The sequence below is a fragment of the Lynx canadensis genome, chromosome A3, assembly GCF_007474595.2.
Source record: "Lynx canadensis isolate LIC74 chromosome A3, mLynCan4.pri.v2, whole genome shotgun sequence".
NCBI lineage: Eukaryota > Metazoa > Chordata > Mammalia > Carnivora > Felidae > Lynx > Lynx canadensis.
This window is the reverse complement of record NC_044305.1, coordinates 120899118-120916699: the sequence shown is the minus strand read 5'-3', so window position 1 is coordinate 120916699 and position 17582 is coordinate 120899118. Positions and strand designations below refer to the sequence as shown.

The 17582-nt window shown below is 39.5% G+C and overlaps 1 protein-coding gene across 15 annotated transcripts in view; it reads right to left on the bottom strand.

Moving 5' to 3' along the window:
• ITSN2 (intersectin 2) overlaps positions 1–17582 on the bottom strand; it is a 151144-nt gene that overhangs the window by 29700 nt on the left and 103862 nt on the right. Inside the window, exon 30 of one of the 15 annotated variants that reach the window (XM_030311548.1) lies at positions 13136–16441. The exons of the other annotated variants lie outside the window; for them this stretch is intronic. Coding sequence (XP_030167408.1) covers positions 16440–16441 — 2 coding nt within the window. The 3' untranslated portion in view covers positions 13136–16439. Of the gene's footprint in view, positions 1–13135; positions 16442–17582 lie in introns of those variants that run through there. 15 annotated transcript variants of the gene reach the window in all.

Sequence of the window (17582 nt, the reverse complement as noted above, 5' to 3'; positions counted from 1 at the left end):
CAGAGCCCAATGTGCGGCTTGAACTCAAACCATGAGATCCTGACCTGAGCCAAAGTCAAGAGTTGGAGGCTCAACTGGCTGAACCACCCAGGCACCCCAAAAATGTAGTGCTTTTGGAATGGGTTCAAACTTAACTGACCATTAGCTTAATATAGACTGCTATATGTATAAGATGTTATATACAAACCTAATGGTAACCAAAAAACAAAAAACTGGTAACAGATATGCAAAAAATAAAGAGAAAGGAATCCAAGAATAGAAAGCTAGGAAACTGTGAGAGAAGAGCAAGAGACGAAAGAAATAAAGAACTATAAAACAAATATAAAAAAGTAGCAAAACTGCAAATAAGTACATACCTATCAATAATTACTTTGAATGTAAATGGACTAAACACTCCAATAAAAGACATAGGATAACACAATATATGTAAAGTGATGAATCACTGAATTCTACTCCTGAAACCAATATAGCACTGTATGTTAACAAAATAAAATTAAAAAAAAAAAAATCAAGACCCATCTAGATGTTGCCTGTGAGACTCACGTCAGATCTAAAGACCATGCATATTGAAAGTGAAGGGATGTAAAAGTTTTTATCATACAAATGGAAGTGAAAAGAAAGGCAGGGAGCAATACTTATATCAGATGAAATAGACTTTAAAACAAAGACTGTAACAAGAGACAAAGAAAGACCACATAATCTTAAAGGGCACAATCCAACAAGAAGATATAACAAGTGTAAACATTTATGTACCCAAAATGAGAGTGCTCAAATACATAGAGCAGCTAATAACAGACATAAAGGAAGAAATCAATAGTAACACAATAATAGTAGAGGACTTTAACACTCCACTTACATCAATTGATAGAGCAACCAAACACAAAATCAACAAGGAAACAATGGCTTTGAATGACACACTGGACCAAATGGATCTTACAGATATATTCAGAACATTCCATCCTAAAACAGCAGACTACACATTCTTTTCAAATGCACACTGAACATTCTCCAGAATAGATGACATGTTAGGCTACAACACAAGTTCTCTGAACAAATTAAAGAAGACTGAAGTTGCACCATCCATCTTTTCTGACTGCATACTATGAAATTAGAAATCAACCATAAGAGGGGGTGCCTGGGTGGCTCAGTCGGTTAAGTGTCCAACTCTTGATTTCAGCTCAGGTCATTATCTCACAGTTTGTGGGTTCAAGCCCTGTGTCAGGCTGATAGCACAGAGTCTGCTTGGGATCTTTTCTCTCTGCCCCTACTCTGCTCATGCTCTCTTTCATCTCTCAAAATAAATACATAAATAAACTTTATTTTAAAAAGAGCTGTTAAAAAAAAGTAAACCACAAGAAAAAAATCCAGAAAAAACACAAATATATGGAGGTTCAATAATATGCTACTAAACAATGAATGGGTCAACCAAGAAATCAAAAAGGAAATAAGAAAGTACATGGAGACAAATGAAAATAAAAACACAACTGTCCAAAAATCTTTGGGGTACAGCAAAAAGCTGTTCTAAGAGGGAGGTTCATAGCAATACAGGCCTACCTTAAGAAGCAGGAAAAAAATCTCAAACAACCTAACCTTACACCTACAGGCACTATAAAAAAGAACAAACAAACCCCAAACCAGCAGAAGGAAGGAAATAATAAAGCTTAGAGCAGAAATAAGTGAAATAGAATCTAAAAATTAATAGAACAGATCAATGAAACCAGGAGCTAGTTCTTTGAAAAGATCAACAAAATTGATAAACCTTTAGCCAGACTCACAGAGAGAGAGAGAGAGAGAGAGAGAGAGAGAGAGAGAGAGAGAAAGAGAGAATTCAAAATCACAAATGAAAGAGGAGAAATAACAATTGACACCACAGAAATACAAAAGATTATAAGAGAATATTATGAAAAATTATGTGCCAGCATATTGGACAACCTACAAGAAATGGATTAAATTCCCAGAAACATATAACCTCCCAAATATGAATCAGGAAGAAATAGAACATTTATTTTTTTTTTATTTATTTATTTTTTTAAATTTTTTTTTTCAACGTTTATTTATTTTTGGGACAGAGAGAGACAGAGCATTAACGGGGGAGGGGCAGAGAGAGAGGGAGACACAGAATCGGAAACAGGCTCCAGGCTCCGAGCCATCAGCCCAGAGCCTGACGCGGGGCTCGAACTCACGGACCGCGAGATCGTGACCTGGCTGAAGTCGGACGCTTAACCGACTGCGCCACCCAGGCGCCCCAGAAATAGAACATTTAAACAGACCAATTACCAGCAATGAAATTGAACTGGTAATCAAAAACTCTTCCAACAAATAAAAGTCCAGGACCAGATGGCATCACAGGTGGTAAATTCTACCAAACATTTAAAGAAGACTTATACCTCTTCTTCTCAAATTATTAAAAAAAAAAAAAAAAAAAAAATTGAAGGGGGAGAGGCGCCTGGTGGCTCAGTCGGTTAAGCATCTGACTTCTGATTTTGGCTCAGGTTATGATCTCACAATTCATGGGTTTAAACCCCATGTTGGGCTCTGTTCTGACAGCATGGAGCCTGCTTGGGATTCTCTCTCCCTCTCTCTACCCCTCCCCCACTTGCACTGTCTCTGTCTCTCTCAAAATAAATAAATAAACTAAAAAAAAAAAAAAAAAGTAGGGGCGTCTGGGTGGCTCAGTCGGTTGAGCATCCGACTTCGGCTCAGGTCATGATCTTGCGGTTTGTGAGTTTGAGCCCCACGTTGGGCTCTTTGTTGACAGCTCAGAGCCTGAAGCTCGCTTTGGATTCTGTGTCTCGCTCTCTCTCTACTCCTCCCTGCTTATGCTCTGTCTCTGTCTCAAAAATAAATAAAACATTTAAAAAAATAAAAAAAAATAAAATAGAAGGGGACAAAAAACTTCCAAACTAATTTTTGAGGCCAGTATTACCCTGATACTAAAACTGGACAGACACTACAAAAGAAAAGAACTATAGGCCAATGTCTCTGATAAACATAAATGTAAAAATCTTCAACAAAACATCAGCAAACAAAATCCAACAATACATTAAAAAAAATCATTCACCAAAATTGAGTGGGATTTATTCCTGAGATGCAAGGGTGGTTCAATATTTGCAAATCAATCAATATGATATATCACATCAACCCATAGCTAACATACTCAATGGTGAAAAACTGAGAACTCTTCCCCAAAGATCAGGAACAACACAAGGATGTCCACTCTTACCACTTTTATCCAATATAGTACTGGAAGTCCTAGCCATAGCAATCAGACGAGAAAAAGAAATAAAAGGCATCCAAATTGATAAGGAAGAAGTAGAACTTTCACTATTTACAGACCCTAAAGACTCCACCAAAAAACTACTAGAGCTAATAAATGAATTCACAGTATACAAAATTAATATACAGAAATCTGTTACATTTCTATACATTAATAATGAAGTAGCAGAAAGAGAAATTAATAATCCCATTTACAATTATACCATTCATCAGTTTTTTTATTCAAAAAAACCCTCTTTGAATAAGCTTAACCAAAGAGGTGAAAGACCTGTACTCTCAAAATTATAAAACACTGATGAAAGGGACATCTGGGTGGCTCAGTCAGTTAAGCATCCGACTTCGGCTCAGGTCATGATCTCACAGTTTGTGGGTTCGAGCCCCGCGTTGGGCTCTGTGCTGATAGCTCAGAGCCTGGAGCCGGCTTCGACTTCTGTGTCCCCCTCTCTCTGCCCCTCCCCTGCTCACACTCTGTCTCTCAAAAATAAACATTAAAAAAAATTAAAAAAAAACTGATGAAAGAAATAGAAGATGACACAAATGGAAATATATTCCATGCTCATGGATTGGGAGGACAAATATTGTTAAAATGTCTCTACTACTCAAAGTAATCCACAGATTTCATACAATCCCTAACAAAATACCAACAGCATTTTTCACAGAACTAGAATATCCTAAAATTTGTACGGAACCACGAAAGACCCTAAGAAGCCAAGGCAATCTTGAAAAGAACAAAACCAGAGGTATCATAATCCCACATTTTAAGATAAACTACAAATCTGTAGTAATCAAAAGAGTATGGCACTGGCACAAAAACAGACACATTGATCAATGGAACAGAACAGACAGCCCAGAAGTAAACCCATGATTAAATGGTCAATTTATCTTTGACAAAGGAGACAAGAATATTCAATGGGAAAAAAGACAGTTTCTTCAACAAATGGTGTTGGGAAAATTGTACAGCTAATGCAAAAGAATGAAAAGGGCCCATTTTCTTATACCATACACAAAAATATACTCAAAATGGATTGAAGACCTAAATATGAGACCTGAATCCATAAAAATCCTAGAGAAGAGTACAGGCAGTAATCTGTCTGACATTGGCCACAGCAACTTTTTTTCTAGATATGTCTCCTGGGGCAAGGGTAACAAAAGCAAAAATAAACTATTGGGACCACATCAAAATAAAAAACTTCTGCACAGAAATAGAAACAATCAACAAAACAACAAGACAGCTTAATGAATGGGAAGAGATACTTGCAAATGACCTATCTGATAAAGGGCTAGTATCCAAAATTTATAAAGAATTTACACAACTCAACACGAAAACCCCCCAAATAATCTAATAAAAAATGGGCAAAGGACCTGAAAAGGCATTTGTCCAAAGAAGATATCCAGATGGCAAACAGACACATGAAAAGATGCTCAATATCATTCATCATCAGGGAAATGCAAATCAAAACCACAATGACATATCACCTCACGCCTGTCAAAATGGTTGAAAGCAAACACAAGAAACAACAGGTGTAGCCACTGTGGGAAACAGTATGGGGGTTCCTCAAAAAATTAAAGATAAAATTGCCATATGGTCCAGGAATTCCATTACTATTTACCCAAAGAATATGGAAACACCAAACCAAAAAGATAAATGTACCCTGATGGTTTACTGCAGCATTATTTATGATAGCCATATTATGGAAGCAACCCAAGTGTCAATCAATCGACTGATGAATGGATAAAGAAGATGTGGTATATATGTACAATGGAATATTAGCCATAAAAAAGAATGAAATCTTGCCATCTGCAACAACATGGATGGATCTAGAGGGTATAGTGTAAGTGAAGTAAGTAAAGTCTGCAGGGGCGCCTGGGTGGCTCAGTTGGTTAAGTGTCCAACTCCGGCTCAGGTCATGATCTCGCGGTTCGTGAGTTCGAGCTCCGTGTCAGGCTCTGTTCTGACAGCTCAGAGCTTGGAGCCTGCTTTGGATTCTATGTCTTCCTCTCTCTCTGCCCCTCCTCCACTCATGCTCTCTCTCTCAAAAATAGATAAATATTAAAAAAAAAAAAAAAGAAGTAAAGGTTGGAAAACGCTACACATTTACAAAATATTAAAAAGCAGCTGAGGTGGTTTGATTAGCAACAGACAAGATAGGCTTTCAAGGATCTATGTAAACGTTATAAACATTTAGGATGATACAATAATTTTGATCTTATTTGCAACTAACTGGAGAGCCTCAAAAGGTAAAATTAAAAACTGACAAAATTGCCTCTGGAAGGAAGGAAGGAAGGAAGGAAGGAAGGAAGGAAGGAAGGAAGGAAGGAAGGAAGGAAGGAAAAATAAAGATCTGAAAGATCTATAATCAAAGTAGTCAACTGTAATATCTCTCTCAATGAAAATGAGTAAATATGAAAGATTTGAACACTATTAACAGGTTTAATATAATGAACATATCTACAAAGCAACAACACTTTTTTCAACAAAAACTACTGTGTAAAAAAATTTCCTGAATATAGCTGGAAAATTAAACATTAAAATTATTTTCAAGAGGCACCTGGGTGGCTCAGTCGGTTAAGTGACCGACTTCAGCTCAGGTCATGATCTCAAGGCTTGTGGGTTCAAGCCCCACGTTGGGCTCTGTGCTGACAGCTCAGAGCCTGGAGCCTGCTTCAGATTCTGTCTCCCTCTCTTTCTGCCCCTCCCCTGCTCACTGTCTCTCTCTCTCAAAATAAACATAATAAAAAAATAACTTTTAAATGTTGTAGTTTAAAGAAGAGGTTCCTAAAAGCTCCATGTACCTTCCTCCTTCTACCTCAATTTGCTTGACCTATCACAAGCATTTGTGACAGTGGATCACTCCCTCCTCTTTAAAATCCTCCTTTACTTGGCTTCTAGGTCACCACCTCACCTCATGTCCTCCTACCGCACTGGCAGTCGCCTCCTCTCCTTTCCTAGCTCCTCCTCAACCCACAGACTTAATTAATGTTGAAACCCAAAGACTCACCGTAGAACTCTTCTCCACATACTCACAGCGTTGGTGGTGCCACCGAGTCTTGTGGCTTTAAGTATCATCTATGCACTGATATACTCCCAAATGCACACTCCAGGCTGAATATATCCTCTGGATCTCACTGTGTTCTACTGCCTACCCAGGATCTCCACTTACCTATCTTAAGGGTGGGTGAAAGTAACATATCCAAAACCAAACTCCTAATAGTCTCTCCTACCCTTCCTCTCTCATCATGTGCCTTCACTTAATGGTGATTCCATCTCTCTGCTTGCCTGGGCCAAGATCTTTGGGGATATCCTTGATATTTTTCTTTTTCTCACACCCCTACATTCAATCCTATCTGTTGAATCTATCTTCAGAATATACCCACAGTCTGACACTTCTCACTATGTTCACTACAATCATTCTGATCGCGCCGTCATTGTTCACCCGGATTACTGATCTAGCCTCCTAATATGTCTCCTTGGTTCTGAGCCCTTCCCTGCCCCAACCCCTGCTTTAATCTAGCAAGCTAGAGCTATTCTGTTAAAGCACATCGGATCACGTCCTTCCTTTGATTAGAACTCCTTGATGGGTTCTTGTCACTCCCAGCCAAAGCGAAAGTTCTTACAAACAGCCTCCAAGAACTTAAGTAGTCTCCCCCATTTCCCCAGTCCCCTCTGTCCTCACTGCCTCTCTTGCTTCTCCCTCTGTTCCAGCCACCCCGGCCTCAAGCATTACCGTCATGTTCCTGATTGGGGCCCTGGCATGTGCTGTTCCCTCTGCCTAGAATGGTCTTCCAGCTATTTACATGACTCTCTCCAGATATCTCTCATGTCCTTTAAGTCTTGGCTCACATGACATCATTTCAGAGAGGCTTTCTCTGAGAAGCTTGTTTGAAATCCGTCCAGCTCCATCCTCTTTCCACCAACCCTTCACTCACTCCCTTTCCCTAACTTGCTTTATTTTTCTAAGGTACGGCGTATTTATTCATTTTGTTTGTTTTCTGTCCTGCCCTACTTAAATGTCAGCTCCAAGAGGGGAGGAATTTTTGCCTATTTTATCATCTGCTATATCCCTAGTGGCTGACACATAGTAGGTCTTCAGCAAGCATTTATAGAATGTGATACGAAGATAAACTGTGACCTGCAGGAGACAGTACATCATATTAACTACAGGTGGCCGGAGAGAATGATGAAAATCTCCTGGTAAGTTCTTCCTAGAAGACAGGAAGGGTGGGAAAATGAGAAAAATGAGAGACCACGCTACTATCAGGTCAAAGTCCTCAGGGCCACAAGACCCCCCCCCCCCACTTGTGAGAGGACACGGAGACTGACAGCCAAATTATGCATAACGAATAACAGTCACATAAACTGTGTCCCACAGAGTTGGGAGGCCATTGCAGATTACAGTGCAAACAAGATCAAGAAGCAAATGAGAGACGCCTGAGAGGAGAGGAGGGAGCGACGCGAAGACTCCAAAAGGTGAAGGACAAAAGATGGTCTGTGACGACTCATACAAAGAGAGCTTGTTCGGATTATGTCATAAAGTCCCAGAAAAGTCCTTGCCCATTGTGAGAAGAGCGATGTCACTGAACAACGCTATTCTCTGTGCCCGAAGCAGCAGCCAGGGTTGACATAATGGTTTTCAGTCTCACTGTGTTGACGCTCAGTGAAAAGACAATTTTTAGCAGTAAATCCAGATAACTAAGCTGTGTGCATTTTCTGAAGGCTGCCTTTAATGCAGAAGTTTTGTCAGAGCACTAGAAAATCATCGAATATCTTATTTTGTAAAAGAACAGCATTTTATGCACTTGGCAACTATTTATTGAATACGAACTGTGTAACAGGTAGTATGGTCCCACTTGGAAGCCACAGATATTTGTGATTTTGTTTCCGGAAATTTAAAGATTGTTGAACAATTTTTAAAACTCTGTGTCTCTTTGATGCCTATCAATTCTTTGTCACCAGGAGTTAGGTTGCCTGTTTAAGCATGAAAAGGGAAGAAGTTAATACTGTATTCTGATGCTGCAGACCGTCAGAAAGCAGAAGATTTGGTTATCAGAAAATGGAAGTATTCCAGAACTTCCCAAAGCAACTCTGTTGATAAATGCAAGTGGAGAAAGAAAAATGTTGTTGGTTGTATTTTTATTTTTGAATCTACAGTGATAGGTCATAAGCCTAAAAGAAAGTAGAGACCTCCTGGGGCACCTGGGTGGCTCAGTCAGTTAAGTGTCCAACTTTGGCTCAGGTCATGATCTCACGGTTTGTGGGTTTGAGCCCCCTGTTGGGCTCTGTGATGACAGTGCAGAGCCTGGAGCCTGCTTCAGATTCTGTGTCTCCCTCTTTCTCTGTCCCTCCCCTGCTTGAGCTCTGTCTCCTTCTCTCTCAAAAATAAACATTAAAAAAAAAAGAAGAAGAGAGCAAAGACCTCCTAACAGTAGACAGAGGGGCCTCCGAGACTCGGCCTCAGAGAGTAGTTCTTTCAGGCTGATACTTGCAACACCTTCTAGACTGCCAGAGTCCTATCGCTGACTCAACTGAGAGAATTAACGTGCCATCCAGATACAGAACATTATGAAGAGAAAGTTTTTTCATGTTCGCTGAACACATAGCGTGTAATCCTAACAATCAAAATAATTATTACGCACATGTGTGTGATGATTTACCACCTCTGATCAATCCTCTGAAGAATTGATACAACTTTGAACCCTACTGTATATAGAGAATCTAAAGGTTGGTGGCGAAGAGACAGTACAGAATTCAGAGCTACTAAACCCCTACATCTTGGCTCAAGTCTTACACTTTGAAATGCCAGGCCATTTTATATGGTGCTTACACTGCAATCCGCCTTGAGACAAAACATGGATGACAGGGTGTATAAACTTGACCTGGTCTCATGCTTGCTGGACTGAATTCTAGAGGAAAAAAGGGGGTTTAGGTTAAGTATTCTGAATGCCAAATGGCGCAAATGCACTTCTCTGGAAATGCCAATAGAGTTCTCACTCTCCTTTGACTCATTTTTGTGTCTAAGTGACGACAGGTCCCTATATACCTTCTCCTCTGTCACATATGCAATGAGTAGCTGTGTCCAATAGCCAATTTCATGTTGACTGTTCCAGACACTTGAGCACCTCACGTCATACATCTGCTACCACACCACCACTGTCCTGGGGTGGGGGGGTTTCATGCACACGTGTATTTTTTTTTCTCATGGTTACTGAACAGCTTGCTGTACTCCTAATTTTCCCCACTGGTATGACCACACAGCCCATACTTTCAAACTGTTTGTGACTCCATAACTGGTCACTCCGCCCCACTGTGCTCAGTGTAGGACACACGCACTCTGTAGCCCTGCCTAACTTCATGGAGATTATCATATGACCGCTGGGGGCCCAGGGATCCCAGTAGCAGGTCCTTCTAATACTTTAAATGTAACCTGACCGGCCTGGAGGTACTGAAAACAGCTAATTCTCCTTACATTCTTCTCACCTGAATCTTGGGATTAAGTGATGGCTGTTCTGCTTTTATGATCTGGAGTAACAGCAGCTCTCAGTTAATGGAAAGGTGCGTGGGCAGAGGCTAGGAGCACGAGCTTTGGAGTCAGACTGGGACTCGAGTTCTAACTTCCAGCACTGACTAACCCAGACACGTACCCGAAGTACTCAGTCCACTGCTCAGCACAAAGCAAGCACTTAGTACGTGTTAGACAGTGACCTAGCACTTCAGAAATCCCTGAGTCTCATCTGCAATGTAGGTATTATCATCATTATAGGGGCGAGGCTAAGGTTCAGCAAGTGAGCGGGAAGAGCCAGGGATTCAAAGCAACCCTCCCCATGCACTCCCCCCACATTCACTCCCATCGCTCTCTCTGCTTTTTTTCCTTGACTAAGTGATTCTGCCTTCTGACAACAACATTGAGACATCTCTCTCAAGGGTGTTTCATAATTTGTTGTTCTTGTTTAAAACAAAGTTTAAAGCATGAAGACAAATGACTCAAACGAGAGGCAAAGGATCTAAACACACATTTCTCTGACGAAGATCTGCAAATGGCCAAGAAACACATGACAAGACGCTCAACATCATTAGTCACTGAGGAGATGTCAAGCAAAACCACAGAGAGATGTCTGTCGCTCCACACCCAGAGGGATGGCCATAGTAAAAAGTCAGATAATAACCAGTGTTGGGAAGGACATGGAGAAACAGAAACTTCGTGCACTGCTGGTGGGAATAAAACGGTGCAGCTACTTTGGAAACCAGTCTGGCAGTTCCTCAAAAAGTTAAACACAGAATTACCGTTTGACACAGACATGTGACAAGACATGTCTGCCCCAAAACTTGTACACAAACATTCACAGCAGCTTGTTCTTAACAGCTAAAAAGTAGAAACAACCCAACGTCCACCAACTAAAGAACGGATAAACAGTGTGGCGCCCAATACAACAGAACACGCCTTTGTCATAAAAAGGAATGAGGTACTGACACACAGACAGCATGGATGTACCTCGAAAACATCATGCTAAGTAAAACAAGCCAACCACACGTTTTATGATTCCATTTATATATGTCCAGAACGGGCAAACATACGCATGGAGACAGCAAGGAGGTTGTCAGTGGCTGCCTACGGCTCCCCGCGGCGGCGGTATAGCGAGATAGGAGGACAACAGCTGAAGGGCACAGGACTTCTTTTGGGAGTGATGCAATGTTCTGGAGTTAACCATCCTGGGTGCCGGTCACACAACACTGAATAAACTAAAAACCATTCGGCCGTACACTTTAAGTGGGTGAATTGTATGCTATGTGATTTGAATCTCAATAAAGCTGTTACCAAAAGAAGTGATTACGTCCAGCTTTATCTTTCTAGACACTATTCTTAAAGATTCCTGTCCTTGTTTATCACATTCAGTCTTTGCCTCCTGGCCTCTTCTCCGTGTGTACCTTCTACAGAGAGAAAACACAAGGCGGCCTCTGTCTTCTCTTTTCTTTTCACTGGTTCCAGTGATGACTGTGGTGCAGGAACTTCACTGCTACTAACAGGGTGGCCGTGACCACACGCTAGGGGAGGTTTAAGAGCATGGGCTCTGGAGCCAGACCATGTGGGTTTGAACCCAACCCTCCCACTTACTGGCTCTGTGACCTTGGACAAGTTATTTAGCTTGTGCTTTAATGGCCATGTCTGTGAAAAGAAAATAATAATGAGGTGAAACATTAGGGAACCTCAGAAAAGGACCCAGATCAGTAAGTACTCAATGAAGGGCACTTTTCGTCTTTTCTTTTTACCGGTATGGGCAATGGTTGTGCAGCCAGAGCTTTGTTCACTATTCTCCTATAGAACCTGTTCCCTGCCTCCACAGGTCCCTTCGCTACCCCACCCTTAACTGTTGACACCCTCAAAGGGCCGGCATGAACTCATTCTCCCCGAGTCATCTCATTTACTTTCATGGGCGCAGCACCATCCATCTGCCTTCACCCCACTGGCTGACATCCTGCTGCTGTGGGTCTCAACCCTGTCTGACCACCCGGGTGCCCCACTGGTGCTTTGCAGTCAAAACCAAACTCCTCCTTTCCCCAACTGTGACTCCTTACTGTAGCCGGTGGCACCACTATTCTGCCTGTCACCAAGATAAAATCTGGGAATCAAACTGACACTTCCACCTGCCTACACAACCAATCAGTTCCCAACTCCTGCCAATGTTCCTTCAGAAACGGTTCTGAGCTCTGTTTCGTCACTCTTCCCCCACCTTGGCAACGTATCAGAATCATCTGGGAAGCTCTGAAAAATCCCCACACGCAGGCCATGCTTTAGACCATTTAAATCAGGACTCAGGCATCAATAGTTTTTTAAAGTTTCCCAGGTGATCCCAACGAATCTCTGATTCAAGCTAGAGAATCTCTGATTCAGCCCCTGGGCCTGCCTCTCAAGCCCCGAGTTTCACTGTTCCTGGCTTTGCACTTCCACTCCAGCTTATAGAGTCCCCTCCCCTCTCCGCTGTTTCTTGTCTTTGTCATACTCTCCACCATCCCACCCCACCCCACCCCCCATCTGCCTTACTCCTATTTACCTTATGGGTCTCACAGTTGCCACCTCCGGGAGGTCTCCTCTAATTCACCAATCTATGGTTGAATTAGGTACTCCTCCTCTGTACTCTCTTGGTGTCCAGTAAATACCTATCACTGTGCTTAGCATGTTGTTCTAGAATGATCTGCGTATGTGCCTGATCCCCTCACAGAGCTACACACTACCTGAGCCAAGGACTGACACTCTTTTTCATATTCTCAGAAGTTAGTCCTTTGCTTGGCCTTATGCAAATGCTAAGTTAGTTGAATGATTTTCCAGAGAGGAGGAAATGTTTTCTGGAAAGAGGTTGTTTATGCCAGATATTCATGGATGGGTTGGATTTTGATCCATATGTTGCACTCAAGGTGAAAGCACCAACTTGATTACTTAAGTGTAAACTTCTACTTAACTCTGGTGCCTCCAAGCATTCACTAAAGTTACTTTGTACTAAGAATGTTTAATTCTACGTTTGCAAAGAGTATCAACTTGTAAGTTCCCTCCAATGTTTTCAGAAAAAGGTTGTGGAGCAAAAATTGTAAATAATAACATTATCCATTTATCCTAGATATTGTCTTTTACTTTCAAATCAAAATGTCTTTTGCTTTTGAGATACATATGATTATTTTGGATCAAACTATCTCAAGCTTGACGATTTAAAATTTCTTTTGCCCCTGTGATATAAAACAATTCACTGGCCTGTACCCAGAGACCATGTTAAGGAAAAAGAGAAATTCCAAAGAAATTCAATCACGACTACATACAAATACTTAAAAATAAGTTTTAAAGGATGCTTCAAAAGAAATACACAATACAAGTAATGTAGTTTGTGTCATTTTAATAAACACACTTGCATAGTTATATTACAACTTTGTAAAAATAAAAACAGATTACCTCATGCCAAGCGTGCCCAGCATCTGCACAATCTCAAGACCTTTAATACTATAGTTTCAAGACACACAAAATAAAAATTTAAGGCAAAAACAGCACTTTGCAACAATTTAATAACTTATTACAGTAGCATCACAGCAGCATCCAATAATGCCACTTTAGGCAAAGTCTCTCAGTATTTCCATTATAGATTCTATTTACAAGAGTTTATAACTTGGTAAAATGTATTCTAAGAAAACTTGGCAAATAAAGCTTTGGACTGGAATTGGCATTTCTTTCTCTACTTTTCCTTCCCCCACTTTCTTTTAAACTATTAGTATTTCTTATTGTATTTTAAAATAATAAAACAGCAGTTACATTTTTTAATAGTTGTATTATTGTAAAATGACTCTTTAAGATAAAGTTTTAGAGGAACCTATGCAATGGGTAGGACTGACTTAAATTTTCAAGTTTTCTAAAAAATCAGCTTTGGTTTTACAACTGATTTTTTCATTGCTGGAAAACCTATGAGATTTAATCACATACTTTAAAAATGATTATCACATACTATAATCTTTAAATAAATAGGTATTTTTAAAAATAAATAGGTATTTTGATTCTTTACTTCCCACGGGGTTCAGATTTATTCCATTTTAAGATTCTGTGTTCCTGATAAGCTCTTTCCTTCTACCGTTGCTTTCTAAGCAAACTGAAAGCTGCCCTCCCATACTGAATGAGGGAGAGAGCAAGTACTTGGCTGAATATGAGGTACTACAAAGGAATGACTGCATGCGTTTTTAAGAAGGACTATTACATGTCATACAATTTCCTTTACTTTTAGCTTTCTCTCAAATATATGGCAAAATACCTACACGAAGAGTAGTATTTCAGTAAATACAGTAATTTTATTTTCCAGACCAACAATTCAGCTTAAATATGCCATTATGTGATTTGATTTAGCTCCTGGGTACCTGACAAATACATTATTTTCGGATTGATTACAGATGCTAAGCTCCACCTGAATGTCATTCTTAGTCACTTATATTTATCAGTGTTACAGTGAAACAATTTGAGCTGTAAAAATACCTTTGAAATAATTTACCAGTGTATTAGATAAGCCCAAATTCAAAATTATAAAGAGAAAATATTATACCAAACTATGCAGCTAATTAACAGGTCTGATTTCCAACCCCAGGGTTTAAAATAGATTTAAAGTAACTGTACTTAACCCGAACCCGCCCAAAGAGTGCAAAAGCGGAGAGTTCAGAAAATACAAGGTGAGACCAAGTAATCCGTACAATTTGGAAGATCAGGTGAGTTCACAAGGACTCAGTCTTTGCGCTGTCTCCTTTAGTGACTGCGGGCAAATCTGTTATTCCACTTTGTAAAGTGTTATTATTGCTTTCCTATTAATGTCATATTTTATAAAAGTTATCATGATGATGCCAAATGCTAAAAATTGAGGTGGTCTAATAACTAGAAATCCCTGCCCCAGGGAGCACACATACACATCATCATACATCCCTGTAATGTTAATAAGCATTTTGAAACACAGACATTTGAACTTTGTAAAGTTCTAACTAGAGTACTGATTCTTTCTCAAAAAAAAAAAAAAAAGTTATGATTTAGGCAATGACTGAAATTATTCATTCACAATGTATAGGCACATTAACATAAATATTGCACAAAATATGCCTCTAACTGAAACTCAGAGATATAAAAACACACTTCACTCTTCTTAAAGAACTCTGTGAGGAAATAAGATTCTATGATTGTATGTACACTTTTCCTGATAATACTCTGACATTCATAAACAGTAGATTGCACTGCAGTTTGTAAACATTTTAAGTTGCATAAACGTCTCATTGATTTTCAAACATAGTTTAATACTGCCTACTAACAATCCTTTTTGTTTCAGCTAAGTACTCTCCAATTTACTTGTTTATAATAATGTTTATTATCTTTAAAGTGTTTTCCATTCAAGGAAAACAAGTAAAATCCTATGCCGAAGTAGCCGATGTGTCTGAAGACAAGATATTAGCCAGAGAATTCTGGATGGTAAAATCAATCTTCCAGCCTCAAAGCATCTTCATGGACAGAGAAGAATGCCAGCTCTCACACATCATTCTTTTGCTTGAACTCATTCCTGACTAGATAGAGCCTACAGGCCCGCATCAGGGGCATTTAAACTCTTCAAGGATTCCTTATGATTTTTACTAAACACATTAAGAAGAACGTCAACCAGTGTCCTTTTGTGACCTGAAACAGGCAGTCACCTAATTAAAATAGATAACATGAATTCTGACTTTAGAATGTAGTACAAACGTTAAGCAAGGGAAGGTTTTCCTGTCTCAACTGTCAACGATGGGAGCCTTTCATTCCTCAAAAAGAATCCATTTTTAGGTCACCAAGAAAGAAGTGACAACTGACTGCTACAGCACATGATGCACTATCTTGATTAGCCCAGAGCTCACAGACCCTAAGGGAACTCCCACAGTGCAGTACTCGTTTGTGGGCAGCCGAGACAGAAGAAACCCAGCCTACTTTGCATATACTGCTGGAGCAGGGTGCTTTCCTCTTTTCTGAGAAAGCTTCCCCAATGTGTTACTGCTCCCACCCCGAAATACACAGAAAATAGAGAAAAGGTTATTTCCAGTTATTGGCCTTTAAACGAATTTAAATATTGGTACTCATGATGGCACACTAGAAAGGAACAGAGCAAACAGTGCATATTTGGGAGCAAATCACGTACTGAACCAGTTAAGAGCTCACTGTGATTAGGATTAGATCAAACATAAGAGCAAAACATAAGCAAGTTTTATCTGAATTGTAATGAATATACATGTTGCGGTAACATTAGAAAAGCATGGCGGCCCATTCCAAACCAGTGAGAATAGTCTGTGCAAATAGTGGGTCTTTGTGTGTTTGAACTCCCACCATGTACGGGCAAACTCAATATGCATGCTAATGACCTACAATTACCAAATTAAAAAAAGAAGAAAAATGCTAAAAGATGCCAGAGTGAACAGCAGGGAAAGCCACACAAAGACCCACTATCCTTTAACTTGTTACAAATAAATTTTAACTGTAAATTAGAAACACAAAGAAATAATCACAAGTGGCTCTAACATTCAAACGAAGTTAATGAATTGTGTAGGAGATATTTGATCAGGGCTGCCTGCCCTGCCTCCACGCTAGAGTCAAACTTGGATAGTGGGTCTCTGGGGTGCTTTCACACTGGAAGACAACATTGGGTCCTATAAAAAGAAAAATGAGGAATAAAATGAACATAAAGCAAATTAAGTGGGTGAGAAAAAATTTGACTAGTAACATGCAACATCAACTAAACAAATTTGAACTATTAAAATTCTCAAACTTTAAAAAACATCCTAATTGCATTATAAAATGAAAATAATAATTATAAAGGCCCAAGAAACTTGCAAATGGTAATCTAAAATTTAACCAATCTTCACGGACTCATATACTCCTGGCTGTTCTTCCTCTAGAACAGCTTTTATCTGTTCTTTATATTCCTGACTACCTAAGACTTAATTGGAAGAAGCGTTCTGCCACTGGAAAACAAGATAAACAACAACAACGCATCTGGAGAACGACCACTTTACATCCTAGGTGCTGTAACAGCCAAACATCCTGGAGAACTGGAATGCCTCCAAGAATCACTAGCCAAAGAGCTTCCAGCCCTGGTCCACATGAAAGGCAGCTTCCTCTCTCAGGGCCAGGGAAGGCCCTCAGCTATGTCTAATTAATTAGATGAACTGGCTATAGCACCGAAAGCTGCCAGACCATCAGCGGAGCTTAAAACCGGTCATTCACTTAGGTAGCCCCAGTTTTTGGGGGGATGTTCAAATCATAAAAAACTGAACTGTTCCCATATTCAAATTAGGAAATTTAGTTGCTTTATCTAAATGAAAATCTCCCAGGATCAAAACTATCTTTAGAACTATAAGCCCTAAAGTATAAACAGTGCACTAATATTTCAAAATTATAGATACAGTAAAAATTCTTAATACTCGCACTGAATCACGAGTGTATCTCTAGCTTTGACCGAGTTACCATTTATATGTTCCCAAAACTCAATTAAAATGAAAGGCTAAATATTTTAGATAATTTCACAAGAATGATAAAAATATAAATCATGATGTATCTTGTAAAAAAAAAAAAAAAAAAAAAGAAACCAAAAATCAAAAGGGTGGGAAAAAGTGACATTTTACAAAGGTAAAAAGTATTTCCAAGTGCTGTATATTCTCTATTATGAATGCATTTTTATTGTCAAATGTAAGTAAGGCTAGGTAACTACGAAGAGATAGTTTTATATATAATACCAAATTTCACACTGAGATCTGGATCCTTGTTCTAAAAATAGTGAAAGAGATCTTG